General features: G+C 44.7%; 1 protein-coding gene and 1 long non-coding RNA gene across 5 annotated transcripts in view; one reads left to right on the top strand and one right to left on the bottom strand.

Moving 5' to 3' along the window:
- hivep2a (HIVEP zinc finger 2a) overlaps nucleotides 1-21,182 on the top strand; it is a 52,708-nt gene that overhangs the window by 19,484 nt on the left and 12,042 nt on the right. For 3 of the 4 annotated variants that reach the window (XM_052052236.1, XM_052052235.1, XM_052052234.1), the window contains 3 exons: nucleotides 17,403-17,460; nucleotides 17,880-19,135; nucleotides 19,341-21,115. In XM_052052236.1, the coding sequence (XP_051908196.1) occupies nucleotides 18,124-19,135; nucleotides 19,341-21,115 (2,787 nt within the window). In that variant the 5' untranslated portion in view covers nucleotides 17,403-17,460; nucleotides 17,880-18,123. The remainder of the gene's footprint in view (nucleotides 1-17,402; nucleotides 17,461-17,879; nucleotides 19,136-19,340; nucleotides 21,116-21,182) is intronic. The other variant, XM_052052237.1, reaches the window with a different exon arrangement.
- Nucleotides 7,979-11,646, bottom strand: LOC127591971 (uncharacterized). Its single transcript, XR_007960042.1, has 2 exons — nucleotides 11,523-11,646; nucleotides 7,979-8,301 (listed from the first exon to the last, which is right to left on the bottom strand). It is a non-coding gene; the product is annotated as an uncharacterized LOC127591971 (long non-coding RNA).

Below are 21,182 nucleotides of genomic sequence, written 5' to 3'. Positions count from 1 at the left end.
GTAGAAGATAACGACTAGGCAGTGAATCTCGGGTTGTCACGTCAATTATGAGAGAGAGAAGTTTAGAAGCATGACACATTGACAGAGTATGTCTTTGTATTAGGGATAACCAAGTACACATGGCAGGTAATGTTATCGGGCCCATGCCAGCCGTATTTTAAGTTTTCAAGTACGGATCAAATTCAACCAATGATTCAAGCTCTCAAACAACCTTCAGACAAACACACAGACACATGCTGGCCACTGATCGGCAGATTCAGTAATTTGGAGTTGTTGCAAGGCCTCTGATACCAGTCTCCGATACCAGTCAGTCAATGAACTGCATCTATTTCTCCCCTCACGAAAAGAGTGACTGTTTTGCGTTTTTGTCAAAAATAAACTAAAGATCTTCCTTGACAATGATCTATCCTTGAAGTAAGTATCAATTACTTGGTATCAGTGAATAAGAGTACTTGTATTGTATTTGTATGGAAAAAGTGGTATGGCATATCCCTAATATGGATGCTATAAACGTTATAAAATTTATAGCATAAAATGCTATAAACAATGTCCCAGTATCCCGATCAGGTCACGTCTTTGCAGTTGTTGCTTTGCAACCCCCCCCCCCCCCAAAAAAAAAACGTAAAAGGTTCCAGCGGCGAGAGAGGAGTGAATTTGACTGCGACCGCAGTCAGAAATGGAACTTAAGTCGACAGTAAAACAAACATTCTTGCCACAGCTCAATTACACTCGCGCCATCATTGCCGCTTGCAAACCACAGAGGCCAAATCAGAACTCCGCCAGGACGTCACCTACCACGGCAACACTCAAGCACTAAGTGGCTTTCAGCCGCTTGCTGTGCGCCAATCTTATGAAATGATTGACCTCCTGACTTTTTAAAATTTTTTTATTTTAATTTTATTTTTTTGCCGCGGCCGTTCCCTCTCACTCTCATTCACTTCCATGCTTTGTGTGTGTACGCATGTGTGTGCATGCAGATGTTGGGTTTGAGGTCGGGTTATGCTCGTGTCCACTGTGCATGTCATCATCCGCCGTCTAAATTTACGACCCAACCGGTCACGAGTTGCATTAGATTGACGCAACGTGACCAAAATACACAGCCTCCCAGCGTGTGTGTGTGTGTGTGTGTGTGTGTGTGTACGTGTGTGTTTGTGTGAAGGTTCTGAGAGCTTTAATCATTGGTTGAATTTGATCTGTGACAGAGCTTGTCATTTTCTACACTTTAACTTCCTGGAGGTTTCCTGTGCGTGTGTGTGTGTCTCATGATGTTTGTCCAGATTTTTCACTTCCTGTTTATGTCCCAAAACTTTTTTTTCATCCCTAAGCTACATCTAAAACAAATAGTTTTTACTTTTTGTTCCTTTCCCTATACATTAATCTACATTTTTTGACGTCACTTCCTGTGTGTGTGTGCGCGTGTGTGTGTGTGTGTGTGTGTGTTCCATTACTTTCATTCAAACGCTACATTTTTTTCAATTTTCATTTTTTCGTCCCATAATTTTCCCCCAAAATTTTCTTCATCTTATGTTCTCCAAAGTGAGCTTTTGAAAAACAAACAAACAACATTTTGTTTGGTTTTAGCACCCCCACCCCCAATCCGTGTATGTCCCAAAACTTTTGTCCAAATGTCCTTTTCCTTTACTGATGTCACGACGGTTGCCGTGCCTGTGTGGCGATGTTTCGTCAAGATGGCGCGACGCGATTTGAGCACTGGTCAAACGTTATGGTATGAAAATCACCTCCACTGCACAGCAAAAGTGCCAAAGCAGTAAAACGCCTCACAAAACTTCAGCGTGCGCACGTGCCCGTATGCACGTGCACGTCGCCATGCTGATGCTTTTCCTATCAGGTCATCCTCCTTTTTACCAGATGGCCTGCGCTGACTCAGGTACGAGTCAAAAGCTTAGACAACAACTTTGACGTTGCGCTGCTGAGTTGTCACTGGGAGGACGCGGTCGTCATGGCGACGGCCGTCACCTGCCCTTGTGGCGAGTCAGCGGCCCGGTGACGAGTCACAGATGCTCGGCGGACAATTCAACCGCTCGAGAATGATTTCAAGTTTTACGGCTGCCGCTCACCGTACAGTAAACACCTCCCCTCCGTGGTGGGCGGGGCTTATTACCTCCCCTGCAATCCCAAATCAGTGCGCCTCATATAATTTGCTTCAACACCCGTGGATTCATTTGGTTGTATATTTTTTTTTCAATTGGAAAACAAAATGTGGGGCAGAGTAGTGTTCCATGTTTTCATGGAAAATGCTTATGGAGAGTATATCCCGATTCATTAATTTTTTTTATTTTATAGGCCACGGAGATTCTTAATCCTCCCTTGAGAAAGAGAGAGAGAAACTGGTAAGACTCAATATTGTACAAGCCGTCCTTGTATGTTATTCAATAAATAATAAAAAAAAAAAATAAAAAAAAATAAATTCTTTTTTTTTTGTTTCGCATAATAACTAATTGAATTTATCATCCCACAATATAAGTCAACAATCATGCCCTGAGATGAACATTCTAAAATGACCCTCGATGTCGGCATAAAAAGCAGGATTACATAGGATTGAACCCACAGTCGAATTTAGGATGAGTTTGAAATATTTCGCGGTTTAATTCTTCTTTCAAATGTGCTGTCCGACAACATAGTGAGGCGCCACCTCGTGGTTTGGAGTGGTGTTACATCCAAAAGGAATGCCCATCAGATCTGCCTCCTCCTCCTTCATTTTTGTACTTAACTTGAAAATTCGCTCGCTCCAATGGCTTCATTTGCGATTTTGATCCAGATTTCAGTGAGAGTTTGACACCTGGGATGATGATGACGATGATGGAGGCAGCAGGGCAGCCAGTAGTCCATTACCCATCATGCCGTGCATTCTTGGTGACCGTGGAAATATGCTGTGTGACAGATTGTGTGTGCGTGTGTGTCACCTCTCCATCTGCTGTCAAGAGGTCATCAGCGTGCGGGCGTGCGAGAGCATGTGTTTCCCATCTGGTTCCGCCCAGTCCCTCAACTCTGACTTCATTCTGACCTGCTTCCTTGCGTCTTTCTTTCCTTCTTTCCTCTTTTCATTGCTCAATCGTCTTCATCCTCCCCCTCCTCATTCATCGCGACGTGCGCGCGGATTCTCTGCCGAACTCGAATGCGAACTCGATGCACGAGAGCGCCGATGATGTCATTCCGCAGACGATTTACTCGCTAGCTCTGTTGAAATTCTTTTCACGGAATTCCTCAAGAGGACCTCCAATCTCGTGGAGATCATCCACAGAGAATTACGCGCGCGTCCCAATCGAAAAGAGGAACGATGAGCTCACTTCCCTTTTGCCTTGGCCGAGAGGCGCGGGCACACCCCGGACTGGTCACCGGTCGATGTCAGCGCATTCCTCCTGTGGAGAATGCCTTAGTCTTCACTCAAGCTAGCATGCTAGCCAACATGTTTTTAGAACGTAAGAGGAGGACCAACACACTTGAGCATGGAGAGACCCTATGCATTGTGTTTCATTTGTCAGCCTATCGATGACTCATCATGTGTCAAAAAATACGATAAAAAACTGGAGGAAGGTGGGAAATTTGCATTTTCCAAACTATTTCAAGCTAATGTAAAATGTAACTGTACGTTTTGTTGCGGGCTCTGTGCTGTCACGAAGTGTTATCTAGCTTCAATAACGCAATGTCAAGCTACCATCGGGAACCAGTCCTTTGTCCGCACTTGCGTCCGTTCGTGCTATCTTCTTGTGAAGCGCGATTAGAGAAGGGTAGTTGAAGGCATCGTGGGCGCCGCTCGCCATGGTTCTTCCTGGTCTATAAATATTATAATAAATATTTGAGCGGTCCCATTAGAGCGCTAGGTCATCTCATCACGCCGGACTCGTCCCACCTAATGGCCTTGTCGGGCCCGCCGGCAGTAAAGGGGCTAATTAAGAGCCAAACAGGTTGAACAATTTGAGAACGTTCATTAAGGCGCAACGCTGATGAATTAACAGCGCCAAGGTTCGGTAACGGCTTGCGTGATGAATTCGAGGAAGCCAGAAGGTGAGGAATGGTCGCCAGACCCGGGAGGAAGCCAAAAAAAAAAAGATTGATGGGCCGGCAGAAGAAAATTTTAGGAGGCGGCGGAATAGAAAAGTCAGATGTGATTTAGTGACGTGGAAATGAAGGCGAGCAAAAGGAGGCCACGAAGCGGACGTGAGGCGACAAGCACGTCCATCACTTCGCGTACGCTTTGAGGGAGGAAAAAAAAAAGTATTTTCAATTCACGCACATCGCTAGCATGTGATTAAAAGGTGCATCACTGACCGAGATCGGTTGATTATTTTCGAGGACAAGAGGGGAAGAATGTGATGTGTTTTGCATTTTAACATGATACATTCTGAGTTTTAATGTTGGCAAAGATCAAGTGCTCATATTCACGTCCGTGTTCGGCAAAAACAAAATGAAGCAACTCTGCTTCAAGAGGTTTTCCTCCATCTTCCGATTGGGTTGGACGCTTTGAGTTTGCGTCATTGTATATGTAGCTCCAAAGTAACAAAACCAGGACACGGTTTCCAAATGATGGGTGTTTAATTGTGTCTTTAGGGTTGCCTTTGTACACCAACACCATGAAAACTATTGGTAAAATAAAATACATTCAGCAATTTACAATAGAGATACAATAAACGAGGCTAATACAAAAAATGCGGGCTAAAGCTAACCTCATTGCCGCCTGCCACTTCGGAGTTCCTGGGCAACAAAAAAATACACTTTCGGTTTCTATATGACAAAATATAACAATTACAATCAGGTCTTGCATTTAGTTTCATATACACAGCCAAATAAATCACAAAATACCTTCAACAGCTAGCGAACAGTCCTTATAGCTGCTGCTCTTCGTATGGCTTGCGTTCAAGTGTCTGTACGTGTCTGGGCAAAACCACTTTGCCACAGCGCAAGTCTCGCGATAATAGCGATAAAATCAAAATAACGAAACTTAATTTTACAAAATAAATATTTCACAACGTGAATAAATAATGTACATAAAACAAATAAGAAAAAGGTCCTCTTTGCCTTGAAGTTATATATATATATATATATATATATATATATATATGTATATATATATATATATATATGTATATATATATATATATATATGTATATATATATATATATATATATATGTATATATATATGTATATATGTATATATATATATATGTATATATATATTTGGTGCTGTAGGTGCTGCTGCTGCATTCAGGAAAACTGGGAAATTTGATTTTCACAAATCCATCCTATTAATACGGGCAGTTGTGCAAAATGGACTTGTCAGCAGTCAAATGACTGAAGAGCGATGATTTCCTTGCAGCCATCTGTGCTCGCAAGACTTTTTACTTTTCAATGTTCATCTCACACACACACAAACATATACACATACACACACACACACACACCTCCTACCTACCTGCTGCTCATCGGATGTGAGGGAGGGGCAGATATTAGCATTGCGTGGGTGAAGAGGTAGCACACGTCTGCGTGTGCATGTGTGCATACATAACGGGTTTCGGAGACAGGAGTCATTCACCTGCCGCCTCCGCACACAAAAAGTATACACACGTGCACTCATAGGGTGCCTGTAATGCCGTGTGCGCGCATAATCAAAAGTTTAAAAAAAAACGTGTCACGAATACTGTTTGGATAGTCGTGTACACGCATTTGCCTCTCAGAGGGCAAAGCCTAGCGGGGGCGACGCGTGACATATGTTTTGCTACATTTTGCTCGTCTCCTGCCGTTCCCTAATGACCCCGAAAACCCGAAGAGAAAATAGTCATTGAAAATCGTACGGGACCACCTTTTCAATCAAGAGCCGCTGTCACTTGGAAAACTCGTTTGTGTCTCAAATTTTGTCTCGCAACCCCAAAGTGTTTTAAGAGTGTGTAGTTAGTTCTCGTAACGCGACCCACATCCCTCCCCTGATGCTTCTTTTCCGATGAAGAACGACGCCGGCGGCAGGCTCGGTCGGCTCTGATGCAAGGGCGGGCAACTTGGCCTCTGGCAGTACTTCCTGTGAGGCCTGAGAAACAAATGAGGTGAGCGGAGAGGAACAGGGGGTGGGGGGGAGCAGATGAACGTAAGTGTTAGGCCGCACGCACAAAGCCGAAAGGAGGCCGAAGATGCCACGAAAGATAATTAAGATGATGAATGGGCGTGGCCCAAGGGAGCTGTCTCCAGATGGTTCTTCATAGCTCTTTGTTGCTAGTCCTTGGTTCTACAGAGTTCTAGATGACTTTTATTGGATCCGAACATCACCAGATGGTTCGAATTGTTTTCGTTGGGTCAGACTGCCTCACTCGCCAGGGTCGGGTCCGTTCTCCACTTTTTGGTCAGAAACTGGAGTTTTTGGTGAAACCAAATCAGAATGAAAAAAAAGTTAGAAACAAACTTTTTTCTTTTTTTTTTTTTAGTAGTTGTGTAGCTTTAGTCACAAGCTTGGTCACCTAACGACTTGAAGTGGTGCGTCGCGGCATTTTTTGTAACATTGCGGGAATGACATGAACAGAAGCGTTCACCCCTATGGAGCCAGCCAAACATCTCACAGTGTTTATGGCTGGAAAATCACAGCAGTCCTCATTTTTCTCGCAGCCCGAGCGTGATGTCATTGGACGTCTGGGATGCACGCTGCTTCCCATCAAGCTCCTCCCATCTTTTTTTGGGGGGGGGGGATTTTTTTTTTTTTGCTCCTGACAATCATCTCAAGGAGTACTTCTCTTTGACCAGCATAAAATTCACCAGCAGATTCACAAAAGGAGCGCTTGGACGTGCTCGCCCAACATCTTCAGCAGTTCTGAGTCGCTCGGTTCTGGGAATCATCCTTTCATTCCTGTCTCCCAAGAACCGCAAAGGGATTTTTTTATATATGTACAGTACTCCAAATGGTTCAAATAGTGACTTGAGCTGTTCATAACATCTTTTTGTGCCCCGTTGTTGGCCCTGAGCACGCGCACGCACACACAAACATTTATTTATTTATTTTAAAGTTCGACTTGACACTCAGTGTGTGGTACGGGGCAGTAGGGTGGCATTGCCACTTCAGAGTGCCTCGTTGTTGAGTTGTGAGACAGAAGGTAGAAGAATGCGGATACAAACATATAATTCAAAAATTCTGGCAACACAGCCAGCACGTGGACAAGAGCCACTTTCGAGGGTCTCGTCAACTGTGAGTTTTGCACAGGGCTTCGCACTGGCATGCCTGCATTAGAGCGCCCCATTGTCACAGTACGGAAAAGCCCCGTCTTGACCTGGTGGGATGCATTCCAGCAAAGGTTTTAAGCAGATATATTTGGGTGGCCCAAACATGCGTCGGCATAAGCGAGATGTGTTACAGTGAAACTCCTCTACAACGAAATCATGTTTGCAGCAAGAAATTTTTCACAACAGGGGGTTTTTCACTGTAGCAAATTTGATCTCAGATGTAAACACACACACACGTACTCACAAACACACACACAAACGAATGTGTACTCTTTATTTTTATTCCAATAGTAAGCATGAGCATGCACTTATTTGACACTTCATATCTTTTGCTTTGCTTCCTCCGTCTTTCATTTTGATCGCGTTTACCTTCTCTTCCAGCGTCAGAGCTCTTCTTGTCTTAACTGCTTGACATCCAAAGGTCCGTTTTGTAGCCATTTTAGCAATGCAACGTTCTTGCTGCGTCTGAAACGAACAAAAACAAATACTTCCGGGACCACTGCGCATGTGTCAACCAGTGTAGTGGTTGCCGTTTCCAAATGAAGCAGTAGAGGTCGCTGTTGGATGAGACTTCATTGTTGTGAATCTCATCGCGAGGCAAGAGCAGAGAAACGTTTTTTTTTCATTATATAGGGGGCAGGAGAGTGGGAATGGCGTTAATGCATGAAGATTTTTTCACACTAGGGGTATTTTCGCTCATGTAGGTTACGTTGTAGAGGAGTTTCACTGTATCCATTTTTGAGGTTGCCAAAGATGCATTTGATTGACAGGGACAGCTGAGTAGGGCGTGGGTTCATCAGACACGCTCACAGTATTCAAGAATGTAAACGCCACTTGGTTTTTCACTTGGCAATAGATTTTTATTGATTATTTCCAAGACTTCTTTTTATTATTTTTTTTTTCATTTTCGTAAGCCCTCCAAACATTCCACGTGAATTAATTGACAGCAGGTCGCCCTTTGGTGGTTTGCCGAGTCTTTCCCAACACACCGTGTCCACCCGCCCGGTGTCTGCAAAATGAGTGCACCCTTTCCTGGGTCCATCGTGCTTCCTGGACGATTCTGCACACTGTTGTGGAAAATCTAATGAAGCACGCACACGCGCGCACACACACACACACACACACACACACACACACACACACACACACACACACACACACACACACACACACACACACACACAGCGAGTCGAAGTTTCAAGGCTGGCGCAGCAGCTCTGTGGAAAATATGACTGCCTTCTCTTTTCCACTGGCAATTTACACCAACAGGACGCCTGTTTTTTTCCTTCCTCACCTCAGCCCAACCTTCCCCCACGCACCCCCCCCCACCCCACGCACCCAAACCAACCGACCGCCCACCCCCTCTTCCCCCACCATGACTGCGCTCTCCAAAATGGAAACCCGCCAGATGCGGTCCATGCGCGACACATTACACTCAACACGTCCAATCAGTTGGACGTTTTTTTTTTCGAACGAGCTCAATCGCTGACGTGCTCATTCGTGTTTTCGAATCTTTAAGTACAACCTGCGTGTGTTTGTGTGTCAGTGAAAACTCCATCAAAAACTGGCAGGTTCGCGAGAACACGATCGCACGAAATGCACAGTGTTCTAGCAGGATGTTATTCCAAGCCTGGAACATTATTAAGTGAAAACAAGCCACATTTGTGTCGTATTGCATAATCATGCTTACATCTCAACACCCTGCTGCAGCAGCAGCAGCAGCACATTTTTCTCCCGCTCTTTCTCCCTATATGGACTCACCGTGCCCGAGACTTCTCTTCAAGAAGTTCGGCCTTTCGGATGAATTTTCCGGGTGAACATAACATGCTCTTGACTGGAGGGCAGAAATCCCAGCAGATGTTTTAGCGTTCTTTTTTTACCAGTGTTGCTTTCAAATATTTAAAAAATCTATTATTCTATCAATTATTTCATTGAATAAGCAATTAATGGGAGAATTTGCAAATGTTATTCCAAAATCTTTTTTTTCTCCACAATTACAGTTTTTACTTGAGATATTTTTATTTTTTTGAAGCCTTCCGCTGACTCTGACTTTGAACAGTGAGGTGCGTCCGACGCAAAAGGTTTCGCCAGACCATGACTTGTATTGTAAAGACACGACTGCAAAAATTGTGTGCAAAAGCCTACTGGAACAGCTGCAATTGATTTGGGGTTACTCAGAGGTACAGTAATCCCTCGTTTATCGTGGTTAATGGGAACCAAAACCACCCGCGATAAATCCGCGAAGTAGCGACCAATTAACATATTGAAAAAAATTGCCCCACGTGGGCCTTTGCGCTTGAGCAGAGCGCACTAACACACACACACACACACACACACACACACACACACACACACACAGGCCAGCGATCCGCAGGCGTGCAGCAGACGTGTTTATGATTAGTCAATTAAAGTTGTTTAGACAATTAAGGATGGAGAGACCTGCTTTTGTTCTTATAAGTCTCTCTCTCCCTCTCTCTCTCTCTCTCTCTATCTCACACTCTCTTTCTCAGACACACACACACATACACACGCACACACACGTGGACTTTCCTCGATTGAGCAGAGTGCACGCACACACTAGCACGCGTATTAAACAACACTTAGACACTGATTTTTGCGGACTTAAAAAAAATATGCATTTTTTTTCATGAATGTTTGAAAAAAATTTGCGATGCACCGAAGCCGCTATAAACGAACCGCGAAATAGCGAGGGATCATTGTACTTGAAAAGGTGGCAGCTTTGTTTCCGGTTGAAAGTGTGATGGCAAAGACAACCACATCGCCAGTTATAAGCAGCTGTGTTGTGCAACCATGTCCTCTCAGTTGTTCTTCCACTCTCCGAAATGTTTATACTTTTTTTTTAATCAAGTTGTACGGATTACAATTTACCTCACAGATGTTTTTGAAAAAAAGTTTTAAAATAATTTTTCTTTGTCTCATTTTTGGACATCACAATAACCTGCCATTTGAACTGGGGTGTGTAGACTTTTTATATCCACTATAGCACGCCTTCACCTCCTATGTGCACCAATTGTGTTAGCGGAAATCAATACATGAGCTAACTACATCGAAATGTTCTTGTTCTTGATTGTATGAATACGGGGTGTCCTTTTTTGGGGGGGCGGGGGGGCTAGAGTACCTGCCCCCCAAAAATGTGTGCACGTGACTGCTCAGCACCATCAAAGATGGATGGATGGATATTATGCCTTTTTTGGACTTCATTTTGTCCTTTTATGCCCCTTTTTTCTGGAAGGTGCGACTTCTTGTAATAGTCTCCATTTGTGTTCTAGATCAGTGTGTGTGAACATCACATGTTCATGCTCTCACATCAATGATGAACAAGACACACACACACACACAGTACCAAAGCTGAATCTCTTGACGCCCCATCCGGATGTAGGTGCCGCATGATCCTGATTCAGAATGAAAATGCTGATTAGTTTCATCAATATTGTGCTGATATTTATGAATTCCATTTTTTTGTTGTCAGCCAAACATCTGTATTTGGATTGCACTATTTTTTGGCAACGAAAATGTTAATAGGTTTGCTGTGCAAAATAAATCTTCAACTCTGAAAGCATAAGCACGAAATAATAGTGGCTTCAAGAATTGCTAATTGACAACGTGAGTGAATGTGCCTTTCCTGAGTGCAATCAGCAAGTCCAACAAGCGGATGTTGTTCCCTTTGGAGCCTAAACTCCTCCTCTTCAATATTTGCTCTGCTTTGTTCTCTCCACACGACTCTAGTACGGAAGAGGATTAGGGCCAATGAAGAAAAAAAAGACACATTTAGCAGAATGTCACTTTTATCTAAAGCCGTGGTTTGATTTTAAAGTCAGAATTCTGAATAAATCTACAAAATTCTTTCTTCGTTAGCCCTAATCCTCTTCCGGACGACTCGCTCTCATCAGAGCAGCGTGAGGTTGGTTTTTTTTTCGGGTGGACCCGCTCGATATTTAGGGCGCTTCATGAAGGCGCAACCACTCCTACGCCCCCTCGTGGTCGGCTGACCAATGCGTGAAACACGGAGCATGAGATATTTGAAATAACTCTTCCGCCTCGGAACATGGCGTGAAGTGGAGCGAATTGTGCAACGGAAGCTTTTATAACACGCTCGGCAACTGTGACCTCGGCACACCGACTACTTCCTACTCCCACACGCTCACACACACACGCGCACACACACACACAGACACACACGCACTCACACACGCACAGCTGCAAGTGTTGCCACCTCCCACTCACACACTCACATCGACATTTCTCAAACAAAAATATCCAGCCGTGTAGTCGACTTCCTACCTGTGCCGTGTACAGTCTTGACTCGTCAAGTGTGTGTACGTATGAGCGCGAAAGTGTGTGCTCATTCCGAGTTCAGATGAAGTTCATTCGATTCATCCCGCACCCGCTCAAGTCTTCCTTTTTTTCTTCGTCTTTTAGTTTTTCTTCCTCTCTGGTGTCATTTGTGTCTCTTTGTTGCGGCTCTCCCGTGTCATGCGTTTCCATGGTAACACATTCTGATTGATAGCCGAGCGTTGAAACAAAATATGGCTTAGTGTGATTTATTAATGACTGTTTTCTTTTTTTGGGGGGGGGGGGGGTTATGTAACATTTGGGTTCATTCGGCTAATATTTGCCATTATCGCGGTGGTGAAGTGGATGGATTCTAAAACTGATGTCCTCACAAAATAATTTGAAATGAATCATTATTTCTTAACATGCCAAGCAGAACGGTGACTTTGACACCAATGTATTTTTGTTTAGTTTTTTTTTTTGGACGACGACGACTTTTGATGACAGCAACATAATGTAGATTACATTCAAGGCACCACTGAGAAACGTGCCATAATTGAAGCTGACTCAGAAAATGGCTTGAGTTCAACACTGGTGGCTTTTTTTTTACATGCGTTTGCCATTCACTCCATCAACGGTGTCATCGTTTGTCACGATCACGACACACACGTACTGCTACCTGCTTCTGTTTGTACCATACACATTCTATTCTCTTTTTTTAGTGTCAGCCTAAACTTCCAAAGCGTTCATATCTGGCTCTGAGAATCACCGCTTAATATTTACCTTGGTCTCAAGAATTATGCTGAGTTCAAATCCAAAGTGACGCAACACTGCCATCTACAGGCTTCTTTTTGTCATAGCAGTGGTTTCCAATCTGAATTTGACAGACAAGCTTGCGAGTACTGAACTTCCTTCGCGCCTACCTGTTAAATCAAGATATATATGTATTTTTTCATAGTTTGCAACTTACTTTCACAAAACAAATCTGAATTTGTTTGTTTTATTTTTCTTAATTATGTGCAACTTTTTCAGTGAATTGCTGTGGATATTTTGGGATATGCCGCGTTAGTTTCATTGGATTGGTGTTAGGATTAAAAAGAAAATATAAGGTGATGAAGCTCCTCTCCTCTCTCCTGCAGCCAGTTTGCAACTTCCATACTTGGACACTCTGGCACTCTCTTTTGTGAAAGTGACGCCATTCAAAAGCACATTTGGCCTATTTGAGGCCAGGCAGGTGCCTGCTTGGCAGACTGTCATGATGAGCGTCTTCCTCCTGCCAACCACGTTTTGATTTTCCTCTCTAGGAGGAGACGTTCCCCTCAAAGACCAAGTGGCCACAGGCACAATTCTGCAGCCACAAGAGGAGGGAAAAAAAGGGGAGAAAAAAAGCACACGCTGTTTGGACAAAGATGGCCTGTATTATAATACGTCGGATTCGGCCCTCAAAGAAGGGTGAAGTGTTGTTGATGAGCATTCACATGTTTCCTTTTTGCCAACTTACGACACCTGCTCCACAACTTAAACCCGCTTTTAGCGTCTACTTTCTGTCACCAAATTGTCACGGGCGCCAGAGGCGTGAAACGCCCTGGGTCCACCAGAACGAACGCCCCAGCGCAAAAATGAAGGTGCATCACTTTTGACACCAAGCGCACCCGTGTGTGTGTACGCGTATATTCATATATCCATTTTTATATATATATATATATATATATATATATATATATATATAATGGGAGCAAATGTTGACCTGACTTGACATTTCTATCACGACAGTGTGCTTTTGTGTGCCACATGATGATTAGTGAGTTTGTCACGCGCATGCGCACTCAAAGATGAACAAACTGGAACATGAAGTGGAACAATAAGTGATTCCCAGTCCTGGCCAAAGAGAGGCGATGCCAGAATGTGGTGCCAGACGCCCTCCGACGCTCCCCGCTGGCTCGTGCCATCACCCCCCCCCCCCCCACCCCATTTGTCGTTTAACGATGTTAATCAGTGAATGGAAAGCATTAGTAACGCCTTTTAATCATTTTAAACGCTGTCTGACCACATAAGTGTGACAACACACTCAGAAAGACAACCCTGCTTTTTTTTTGAGTGTGTGTGTGTCACATGAATCTTATCCCGAGTGATGCATTTTGGAGACCATTCACTTCCTTTCTTTGTTCTCAATTGTGAGCAGCGGCGAACCAACCATGTAAGGGTGTGGAAAATAATCGATATTAATCGATGCGCACGTGCGCGATCCGAGTGCATCGGCTCATTCACTGGGTACGACGCGATTGACGGGTGAAATCGCGATTCATCACGATGCATTGATGGCTTTCGGTAAAATCTGATTCAAGCGCCGTTTTATTCATGTTAAACGTCACCTATCTGCCCTTTCCTAGGCGCAATGAATGCACCATCATTGCTTTGCGTTTTGTGTTGAATACGGACGGTAGCCGTGCGTCACATACAGTCCAGTACACAACTAGCGAAACATTATGGAAGTTAGCGCAAGCAGCAGCAAGGAAACTACTATATTTAATGCAGCCGCAACATTCAAATCTTATGTTTGGAAATACTACGGCTTCGAAAAGAAAGACGGAAAGCTTGATAAAACCTCCGTAATTTGCAAGGAATGTCGCACTAAGAAGCCATACAACGGCACAACCACAAATATGCAGACCCACTTAAAACGATGGCACCAGATCACCGACAAGTTTCTTTCCCGCTCCCCCGCTTCCACGCCCAGTTCCTCGTCGGACACCGGAGAAACTGTTGGTAAACCAGGTCAGGATCAGAAAAAAATTGCCTCTTATTTTGGGAGTCCCCTTGCAACTCACTGTGACCGCGCAATGGCTATAACTAAGGTCACTGCTTATTTCATATGCAAAAACCTCCAGCCTTAGCTGGTGGACAACGAGGGTTTCAGGCAGCTCGTGCACGTTTTGGAACCCAGGTATAAAATACCAGACAGGTCTGTGTTCACTTACATATTCCCGATGTGTACAACAAAGTAAGAAGTGAGATTACTGTGTCGCTGAACAGTGCACAAAGAGTTGCACTTACAGTGGATGGGTGGACATCTTGCCCTATAGATTCATATATATATAATTATTATATTTCATATAAGACACTCAGTGAGAATAGTCTGTTTGTGTTTACACTATAGCAACAGCTGTGAGTCTCAGGTGCCAAATTGTTTACATTTTCTTTGCACAAAACCCAATTGTGAAAGGGCTTAAATAAGTTGTTTTACAAGTTCTACTGTTTATAAGGAATAAAGTGGTATCCTTTTTGTAATACCATACTGAATTCCATCTTTTTAAAAGCTTTTTTTCTTTGCTTATTTGCATCATGTTTAATTGCACAATATCGCAACAAATTGCATTGTATCGTATCAGATCGCATTGATTTGAACTTAATGTGTATCGCATCGTATCGCATCGTGACGACGGTGAAACGTATCGCATCATATCGCCAGAAAATTCCATGTATCGTTTAAGTATCGCATCGCTGGCAGTGCATCGAGATGTGTATCGAATCGTCCTCAGTGCTGAGATTCACATCCCTACAACCATGTACACACGTAGCAAAGAGAAACCAACAGACTGTCGGCAATCAATGGATGCAATTTCTAGGACCATAGAACGATGGGGTACCACCAACTGGGCGACCAGTCCCATATTGATTGATATGTTTCCCTGACATTAACAACGATTCCATCGTTTGTCCTCGCGAGCCCTGCCAATGACTGGCGACCACTCCAGGTTCTCCTTTCACCCCTCGCCCATGCCACACAAAAGCATTTTCAATTTTTCCGTCTCTGGAATTCCACACATTCCAATTCGTATGTGGCACCCTGATGCGTCGATTTGAAAATAACTGACTCCACACACACGCACAAGAGATAAGGAATGAAATGCAGTAGATTTGCAAAGATGATTATCATTCATTTACAGTTGCAAGAAAATGTGAACCCTTTGCTATGACCTGTATTTCTGCAAAAATTGGTCACAAAATGTGTTCTGAGTTTCATCTCAGTTTATATAGTTTATATTATATAATAGTCCACTTGAACTAATACCACACAAACAGTTGTATGTTCTCCTGTTTTTTTGTTTTTTGTTTTTTTGTTTTATTAAAACCATGTAAATATTCACAATGCGAAGTGGAAAAAATATGTCAACCCTTTAGGCTAATGAGCTAATTGGAGTAAGCAACCTGGAGTCTAATCATTGAGATAACATTGAAGGTGCCGTTGCCCTATAAAGGAGACCTGTGATCCAGGATTGTTGACCTGCATAAAGCTGGCACGGGCCACAAAAGTATCTTGAAGCATTGATGTCCATCAGTCCACTGTGATACAAATTGTCTATAAATGGAAAATGTTCCACACTGTTGCTACTCTAGCTGGAAGTGGTTGTCCTGTAAAGATGACTGAAAGAGCACAGCACAGAATACTCAGAGAGGCGAGGAAAAATCTGAGAGTGTCAGCTAAAGACTGAAAAAAATCTCTGGCACATGGCAACATCGCTGTGGACAAATCTACAATATGCAAAATATTGAACAAGAATGGAGTTCATGGGGGGGACACCACAGAGGAAGCCACCGCTGTCCAAAAATAACATTGCTGCACATTTGCAAAAGATCACCTCTTTCCCGGTTGCGGTGGTTTCTTTCTACAAACTCTCCCCCCTTTAACTCTGAACACAGTTGACATGAAATGCCATAAGCTGGAATCCTAATGGGGAGTGCCATCACCGTCTATTGCCGTCATGTCTCAAAAGTGCCACCATTGCAAACAACTTATAATTGATCAAAGTGTTTTTTGCATTCAATCCATCAGGAATTGTGTCACAAAAGATGACAGATTATTTAAATGTATACATGGAGGTGATGATGTAATGTACGCACGTACACAAACGCATGGTATGCCTGCATGCACACACACTTCCAAATACTACTACTTCTACAACTAAATAGCGTGCAAATTGTTTGTAAATTTTGTCAAATGTCAATTTTTTTTCATTGTAAATACATTGCACATGTACATTGTTCTTGTTGGTATTTTATTGAAGAAAAGGACTGCCGAGATGTTTGAGCCATCACTCAAGCAAAAATATGAGCATGGGGGATTTGGGTGAAATCAATTTCACAGCAGACTGCTAAAAATTGAATGAGGTCAAAACACAACTTATTGTGTTTGGTAATTTATGTGTTGACTTTGTCATAAAAGGCGATATTCTGTGAGCCTTGAACGATCATTCAGCAGGATCTAGATTGTGGGACTCTCTTTTTTTCATAATGGATGGGAAGGAAAGAGTTGAAGCTGCTCGTTTGTCGGAGCTTGTTTGGCCTAAAAGAACTTAATTCGACCTGCTGATTTGTGCTTAGTTAGAAAATCTTTTTGTGACGCATCATTTGTCATTGTTATCGAAATATGTACTGCGGTGTCAGCTTTCTCTCGTGTGTGTGTGTGTGTGTGTGTGTGTGTGTTGGTGGAGCTGCAACTCACAGGGTGAGGCACTAAACAAGATGCTGATCATTGCTGTTCAACTTCTTTGGACACACACACACACACTTGCAGTGATCCTCCCGCGTCACTTCCTCTGAGCTATTTATAAATTGGTCTTTGTGTCTTTTTAGGAACAGCGTGGGTATACTGTGCACTAGTGAGTCACCGAGTGGAGGGAGGGTGGGCAGGCAGGTGGGCGGGCGAGCGGGCCAAGTGGCGGTACAAGAAAAAGCACGGATGGATGTAGAAAGATTTTTTTTTTAAATCAAATAAACGCTCACATTAGCAGTGAGTTTGCTGTTGACAATGTTGTGAGTCTTTTGCTGCATTGTCTTGTCACATGAATGGCGGATGAAACTCATCAAGATGCTTTTGTTGCGTTGCAGGTGTGACCGAGCGTTTTAGGGCGCAGACGCCGATCCTCATCAACGAGCACTTTGAAAAGTTAGTATTAATGATTGAGGGGAGCTGCCACTTTCTTTGGAGGTTCCCTGTTCGAAATTCACCATTGTGGAACCAACGACCATTCACTGAAGAACTCAGTTGGGCCCATTTTTGTGCTCTGTCTGTGCGCTAAAATGTCACAAGAAGGCGCTAAAGCCTTGTATAATAGGAAAGTGGTATAATAGGAAGTTCATCCTTTCACTTCAACCTAGTTCCTTGGCAACAAGATGCCACAAGATGGCTGGAGAATTAGACAGAGCTTTTATGCCATTTTATGGTATATTAGGGCATTTCAGAAAGAGCAAAAAAGCAAGGGATCTGACTCAATCTCATGTGAATAGCGAGGGTTTGCTGTGCATTCTTTCAATATGGTAGGGTCAAAAATTTTCACACTTGTTCTTTTTCTGTCCCCGCCCCAGATCAGTTGCAGAAGTGTCTGCCTTCAAATGAACTGGACAGCAAATAAAAAAGAAGAAATGGGAACTGATGTCTGATGTTATGTTCTAAAATTCACAGTTATTGTTTTACACTTCCTGCTCCATTTGTTCTGCCATGGCCACCATCAAAAGTTGGGTTAACATGGCCAACAGCGTTGGGACTCGGTAAGCCTCCAGGAGTGGTGTGCCCGTTGCCCTTCTCCTGCCTCCTTCCCGCAGCTCACAAATGGATGCTCGTGAGTTTGCTGCTGGTGGCGGCGGCGACAGACAGCAGTGCCCAAACAAGGACGGCGCCAAGGATAAGATGCCTCTACAAAGGAAGTGGGCATCCGAGCCCTGCGCCACCGCCAAGCGAAGCACTTTTGCTGATCCGACAGCGAGACACCGTGAGAGTTTACCGGGCGATGCCAACGTGGCATTAGCACCCCAACACAATTACGTCATCACCGGGAATTCTGGGAAGCTGCTATCTGGACCTTCATTGGTCGGGGCAATAGGAGGCCCGCCATCATCTCAAGACCCTCAGGGACCCTTGGCTCAGGGATTTCCGGGGGGGTACTCCTACCAGCTGGGTCAACCGTACCCTCAGCATCCACAGACTGAACGCTTCCACTCGGGAGCCAAGCCCCAACCAGGACTAGAGGCACACGCCTGGCCTTTTGCCGGACAGTTGCCATCAGACGAACTGTGCCCAGTGGGACACCCGGGACACACTCACTCCCTAGGAGCCGCAGTGGGGGCGGGGAGGTTCCCCCGGCAAAAATCTCCAAGTTTACCAAGCTCCTTTGTACCGTATTCCCAGACGGGACCTGACCCAGGAGATGAGTGTTATGGCAAAAAGGAGCAAAAACCCAAAAAGCCTGGAAAGTACATTTGTTACTACTGCGGCCGAGCCTGCGCCAAGCCCAGCGTCCTGAAGAAGCACATTCGCTCGCACACCGGCGAGAGGCCGTACCCTTGTGTGCCCTGCGGTTTTTCCTTCAAAACTAAAAGCAACCTTTACAAGCATCGCAAATCTCATGCTCACGCTATCAAGGCCGGACTAGTGCCCTTTTCGGACTTGGCCGTTTCCCGTGGCGGCGACATGGATCAGGGCTCCCCCGGGGGTGAAGCCGAAGTCCACTCCGATGGCGAGCAAAGCACCGATACGGATGAGGAAGGAGTGGAAGGAGCCACCATACTGACAGACAAAGACAGCTCCATCACACAGATCTCTTTTGAAGCTGACAAGATGACAGGTAATCGGAACTAGTTATGTCTTTGTCAATTTTCAGTCATCCTTGTTATGGTAATCCACGTAAATTGAATAGAAGCATTTGTACTGTTTTACATTCTGAATCTGTTCAAACATATTAGGTTCTAGCATAGACGGTGTTGCTGATCTTCAGTCCTATTCTCATAGATGAAATACATGATCTCGTGCCCGTCTGTCACTGTGTGTAGGTGGTGCAGAACCAGCGTATGCAGACTCAGCTGAAGAACTTCCTGCGGGCTCCATCAAAGTGCCTATCTTGATTGTTCCCAAGTCCAGAGGGACGGAGTGTCCATCCTTTCAGGAAATAAAAGGTCCCCACCACATGTTGACGTCGCTTGCCAGTAGAAGAGGGCGTTCACTGGATGACGTCCCTTCAGTCAAACCACGTTTGGCTCAGAAACTGAACGACAAGAAAGGCCTGGATTCCAATTGTACTGCAACGCAATCCCTAAACCACCTCAGTCCTCACAGCAAAGGCAGCACAGACTCAGGCTACTTTTCACGTTCTGAGAGCGCAGACCAGCAGATCAGTCCTCCAAATACGAATGTTAAAACATATGAGGAGATCATGTTTGGTCGGACTTGGTACTACCGACCCAACTCCAGATCCCGGCAATTTGTCACAGTAGCAAATATCTCTGAGGATCATATCTGTTTACGAGGGGATGTGGGAATGTCCATTGATCCCAAACTTTATCCAACCGGACTCAGTCAGAGCAATGCAGGACTTCTGGAACCTCCTTCAGATTCAGGGCCTCTTATCAGGAGCAACTCCATGCCAACATCTTCTCCTCCGAACCTCAGTGTCCCCCCGGGGATTCGAGGCAGCCATTCCTTTGACGAAATGATGACGTCAGATGATGTTTTTTACCAGCCGGGACTTCGTCGGCTCCAAAGACAAGAGGCTGTTGAACTTTTAGCCCATGAAGCCCACACAGGAGACGCGGAGGGCTCTGGACACGTGGCCAAGAATTTCACTTCATCTCTCTCTAAGAAGCTCAGTGAACGCACTTCAGGAACTGCAGAGCCAGTTGGCTATAGCCCATATGGTACGAAAGTTAGCATGTCAGAATTAGCCACCAGAAAAAGGCGGAAGGAGAAGAGTGTTGGGGATGAGGAGGACAGTCCTGATCATTGCGACAGTAGCTGCAGTGGTTCAGTCGAGATGTCAGGGGACTATGTTAGTTTGGATGGGTCCAGAGGCACCCCGACAGGCAAGGGTTCTCTTCAGAGTGCTCACAGCCAGTCAGACAGCTTCGATACCTGTCCAAGCATGTGCTCCGAGGACATAGCTCTGTTTACCGAGTCAGAATGCAGGAAAGCAGCCGGAAATGTCATATCAGTCATCCAGCACACCAACTCCCTCAGCCGGCCAAATTCCTTTGAAAAGTCAGAGTCATTTGAGCAGTCAGGATATCATCCTTCAGCCCTGTCCAGCCAGTACTCGGAACAGTCCGACTCAGATATCTTTGAAGATGCTTTGAGTCCAGAGTCGGCCCTACTGAGAACCGAGAGTATGGATCAGCAGCCGCAGAGCGACAGTGACTTGGCCTCCCTCTCGTCTTCATCAGCAGCAGCTTCACCTGGACAGCCTTACTCCATCCCGCACAAACTAGTCCGCCAGCCCAACATCCAAGTTCCCGAAATCAGGGTAACAGATGAAAAAGACTCTGAATCTCCAATGGACAAGGAGTTGGAGAAGCATCCGACGCATGCAGAGGAGTTCCAACTGCCACAGAGGAGTGACACCCTCTCCCAGATGCCCTCGGAGAAGCTTCCGCCTAAAAAGAAGAGGCTGCGTCTTGCAGACATGGATCATTCATCTGGAGAGTCCAGTTTCGAGTCCACTTGCACCAGCCTGTCTCGCAGCCCGAGTCAGGAGAGCAATCTGTCACACTCTTCTTCCCTCTCAATGTCTTTTGACAGAGATGAAAGCTTCAAGACAGCATCACCCACTAAACAGGTATCACACCGTGAAGACTAGTAAATTCAAGACACTGGTCCAAAGCCAATGGTTTAATTAACACTTT

The sequence above is a fragment of the Hippocampus zosterae genome, chromosome 19, assembly GCF_025434085.1.
Source record: "Hippocampus zosterae strain Florida chromosome 19, ASM2543408v3, whole genome shotgun sequence".
Classification (NCBI taxonomy): Eukaryota; Metazoa; Chordata; class Actinopteri; order Syngnathiformes; family Syngnathidae; genus Hippocampus; species Hippocampus zosterae.
This window is presented reverse-complemented; position numbering and strand designations above follow the sequence as displayed.